This window comes from Aplysia californica, unplaced genomic scaffold (genome assembly GCF_000002075.1).
Source record: "Aplysia californica isolate F4 #8 unplaced genomic scaffold, AplCal3.0 scaffold00691, whole genome shotgun sequence".
Taxonomy (NCBI): domain Eukaryota; kingdom Metazoa; phylum Mollusca; class Gastropoda; order Aplysiida; family Aplysiidae; genus Aplysia; species Aplysia californica.
The window spans coordinates 303266-307031 of record NW_004797961.1 but is presented as its reverse complement, the minus strand read 5'-3'; the positions used below and the strand labels follow the sequence as shown (position 1 = coordinate 307031).

At 40.1% G+C, this 3766-nt stretch overlaps 1 protein-coding gene across 1 annotated transcript in view; it reads left to right on the top strand.

Annotated features, from left to right (window-relative positions):
- The first annotated feature begins 232 nt into the window (after positions 1 to 232).
- Positions 233 to 3766, top strand: part of LOC101864418 (transcription elongation factor, mitochondrial) — a 7601-nt gene continuing 4067 nt past the window's right edge. The window contains exons 1-2 of the mRNA XM_005108466.3: positions 233 to 555; positions 2026 to 2144. Of these exons, the coding sequence (XP_005108523.1) occupies positions 415 to 555; positions 2026 to 2144 (260 nt within the window). The 5' untranslated portion in view covers positions 233 to 414. The remainder of the gene's footprint in view (positions 556 to 2025; positions 2145 to 3766) is intronic.

The window sequence follows — 3766 nt, the reverse complement described above, 5'->3', positions numbered from 1 at the left end:
TATCATTGTAAATCTTTATTACTATTTGTTTTGTTTTATTTCACTAATATAGTGTAAAGCGCATAGAGCCTGCTGTTGAGCGGGGATATGCGCAAAACAAATGCTATCTATTATTATTATTATTTGTTTTATTTCCTACGGAGGTCTGCAAGTTGTTGTTTTTATTATAAATAAACATCAGCAGAGACACATCAGTGAATGAAAACTAAAAAGCTAGAAGGCGAAGGGTAGACAAAGAAACGACAAACGTCAGTCTATGAGTATCTGATCTATCTTTTGTGGAGGAGCTAAGTTGATGAATCCTACTGGGGCAGTTCCTTGGATCTTGAAGTGAAAAAACAGCTAGCTTGCCACTGTTTACAATTTTGCGTGTTATTGACAGACATGAGATAACCAAGTGACACTTAAACAAATATGCAACCCTGTGTGTCTAGCTCGTCGATTTTCTGGTCGAGGTTGTCACGACTGAGGTCACGGTGTCTACTTTCACTTTCGAATTCGACGTTTTCGTGGCCGGGGTCACAACAACAGCCAGTGGTCCAAAAAAAGTCAAAGGTAATTTACTCGTAGCCTATTTATTGATGATTCCTGAGACAATTTGCTTTACTATGCAGGAAGTCTATGATTAAGGTTCTGGTGTTTTGGTATGGGGCTTTTCAACCCCCCCCCCCCTCGAGTAGTGCTACTGCTACTGACTGAAGTCAGTAAGACAGTAAAGTTGTCTTTAGTAAGCCATTCTCAAAAGGGGGATACTTATGTGATATTAACATGTTCTTATGCTCAGTAGAATTGAAAATGGGCAGATTTATCAATGTCATGCTCATACTGTGCCAGAACAACATGGTCATGATCTAGGGGAAACTGCTGCTTTTTCTTTCCCCATCCTTACTCTGACTCTTACTATCGTCATTTTTCCTACCTCTACTCTATTATGTTTGTCACTCTCTTCAAGTGAACTGCTCGGGGTGCTTTGATAGTCAAAGCAGACTTTGTGCTGTTGAGGCTAGAGAGGTGAGTAGAGTAAGTCTGATTCCCCGTTTGGACTTTTCTGTTGACATCCACCCCTTATCATCCTTGGCACTCCATGCCATATATATTAATATATGAATATAATATATGACCTTCAGTTGTGAGTGCCGAAAAACCTTACGAAAACAAACTTATCATTTCGTCTCATGCATTTTTGTACATTATAATGACACTGTGTAAGACCGCCACTTGTCAAAGACGCCCACTTTTCTTCTCAACAATGGTTTGCTGTCTTTGCCAGTTTCAACTGTATCTTCCTCTACTATTGGCATCTTGATTTCGTCTGACAAGAGTTAGTTTTTGAAGTCTGTCATGTTAATTCTGAATTCATTTTGTGTATTTTACAAAAAAGCTTCCTCCACATTGTGATTTTATGCAGATGTCACCATCTGGGCTGATTAGGACATTTTGTTTGCTTTTAAAGCAGAGAGGAAACTCATCTTGAACTTTTTTTTTTCTTCTTTCTTTGTTCTATCTCATGGCATAGTAGTAAAAAGAAGTTACTGATGAAAAAAAAGGATGACGTGCCTGGTTTTCACAGCCCAGAATTCAATTGCCTGTAGTTCCATTTCCCTTTACCATACCGCTTTGGACTGTCAGAGTTTCAGAAAGGGGCTCTTGTGGTCGAAAGGTTGCAGTTACAGTGTTTGCCTCTCATTCAATTTAGAGTTGCGGGTTTGAATCTGGACAGCAACGGGGAAAATGTTCTTTTCAAATGCTAGGGTCGGAGGTCCCGTGTGCAAGTTGCACACGTTAAAGATCCCTTGGTGGTCCAAAATCAATAAGAGTAAGCTTTGGCTCACACTGCCACCCGTGCAAATACAAAATTTCCTACCTGCTGAAAGTGTTAAATGTTTCCCACAAGCTCACATGACCGTATGCAGTTGCAGGCACCGTAAAACGCAAACCAAAAAAAGAAAAGATAAAAAAAGAAAAGTTTCAGATACCTTGCAGACACAGTGCGTAAAATATTCAATGTGTCTTATTGATCCACAGATGTGCAGATATTCATCAAGAGCAGGGCAGGTTGCTGTGAACTTAAATGATGAAGAGAAAGGAAATGTCCTTCATTGTCTTAACAATTTGACCACAGAGGAAATGAGACGAGTTTTTAGGTGAATTTGTATACCATTTGTTGGGAAATACCGTCAATACATTTTTCTTACTTTCAGTCTGTATGGCAGTCAAATTGGGTTTATATACCCTATGCTTGTGCTCTGTTTTATAATTACGAGGCTTGAGCTGGGGGGGGGGTGAGGATGGGGGTTCAGTATGTGAAATTTTAATGTTGGAAGGGCTGTTTGTGTTAGACTTGAGCCTCATCTCCAACTTTATTTCTTCCTGGTCGTTTTGCTCATTATACTTTCTGTCATTTTTGCATTTCTTTCAGAACTTACAAACTTTGTCTTCAAGATCTAGAAATTTAGTTTGAAAATATTGCTAAGGTGTTTTCTATGGACTCTTAGGACCTGTGTAAGAGTGAAAGAAATCCTACTATGAGGAATTCTGTCTTATTTTTTATTTTATGGCAGTGTTAAGATAAGATAATACTTTATTATCCCAGAACATTCCTGGCTTGTCCCTAGCATTCTTTCTTGACCTCTACTTCTGCACGCGTTCTGATTGGTTCTCTCACAAACAGATACTGAGTGGGTGGTTGGTGGGTGCTCTGGTGGGGTTTGCTCCTTTTTTCCTATCAAACATTTATCGTCCTGATCTCCCTTCCTTCGTTTTTGTGTTTGTTACTCTCTTGTAACACCTCTAATCTTCGGCACTTATATGACCTTATTTATTGTGTTGCAAGTACCATAAAACCCTTACGAAAATGTTTTTAAAAAATAGATGCTGATAATTTTCATCCTCATAATATTATTCTCCTCCTCCCACGTCAAGAGCTGGTTGTTCTATTCAGACTCCGAACATGTCATCTCTCTCTTGCCCTTTTTAACTCCCAGTGGAGCATAGACCATCAACAACATTTCTCCAGCGAAGCCTGTCCTGTGCATTCTTTTTTAACTGTTTCCATGATATCCCCGCCTTTTTCATTTCCGCTTGTACCGCTCGCCTCCATGCCATCTTTGGTCTTCCTTTCTTACGTTTTCCTTTTGGATTTCACGGCAAACATGTCATAACCGTCTGAAACATCATTTTTACACTAAGTTCAGGATTGGCGACTCGGAGCAGTGTTCATGCGAGACTGGCATCCAGACAGGAAATCATACACTACAAGCTTGCCCATTGCTTGATGAAGCAGAAGCACTTAGTGGAAGGAAATACTAGCCCAACCCAAGGCTTGGGACGCCAAAACTCGACTTGAGTTACGAGGACATGTGGTAGACAGTGGCCTTCACACTAGAGACGGAGATGTTTATTTAGAGATGACCGAAAAGAAGAAGATAATATTTTATTTATGTGGTTCAGTTTGGTACTACAGTTGTCATACAGTCATCTGGGATATGATTGCATTCTAAAAGAGGTCAGCACAAAGGAGTTTGTTATAATGAAATAATAACCTAATTGTCTGTTTGAGTCCAAACCTTGGGTGATTGGCGGGTGCTCTGGTGGGGTTTGCTCCTTGTTTCCTATCAAACATCTGTCGTCCTTATCTCCCCTCTTTTTATTTTGTGATTGTTACTCTCTTCGTCATCATCATTGCCTTTCTCACCCAGTATCAGGGTATAGGCCACGGACAAACACCCCCCACTTTTCTCTATCCTGGGCCAGCCTCTTGATGTTA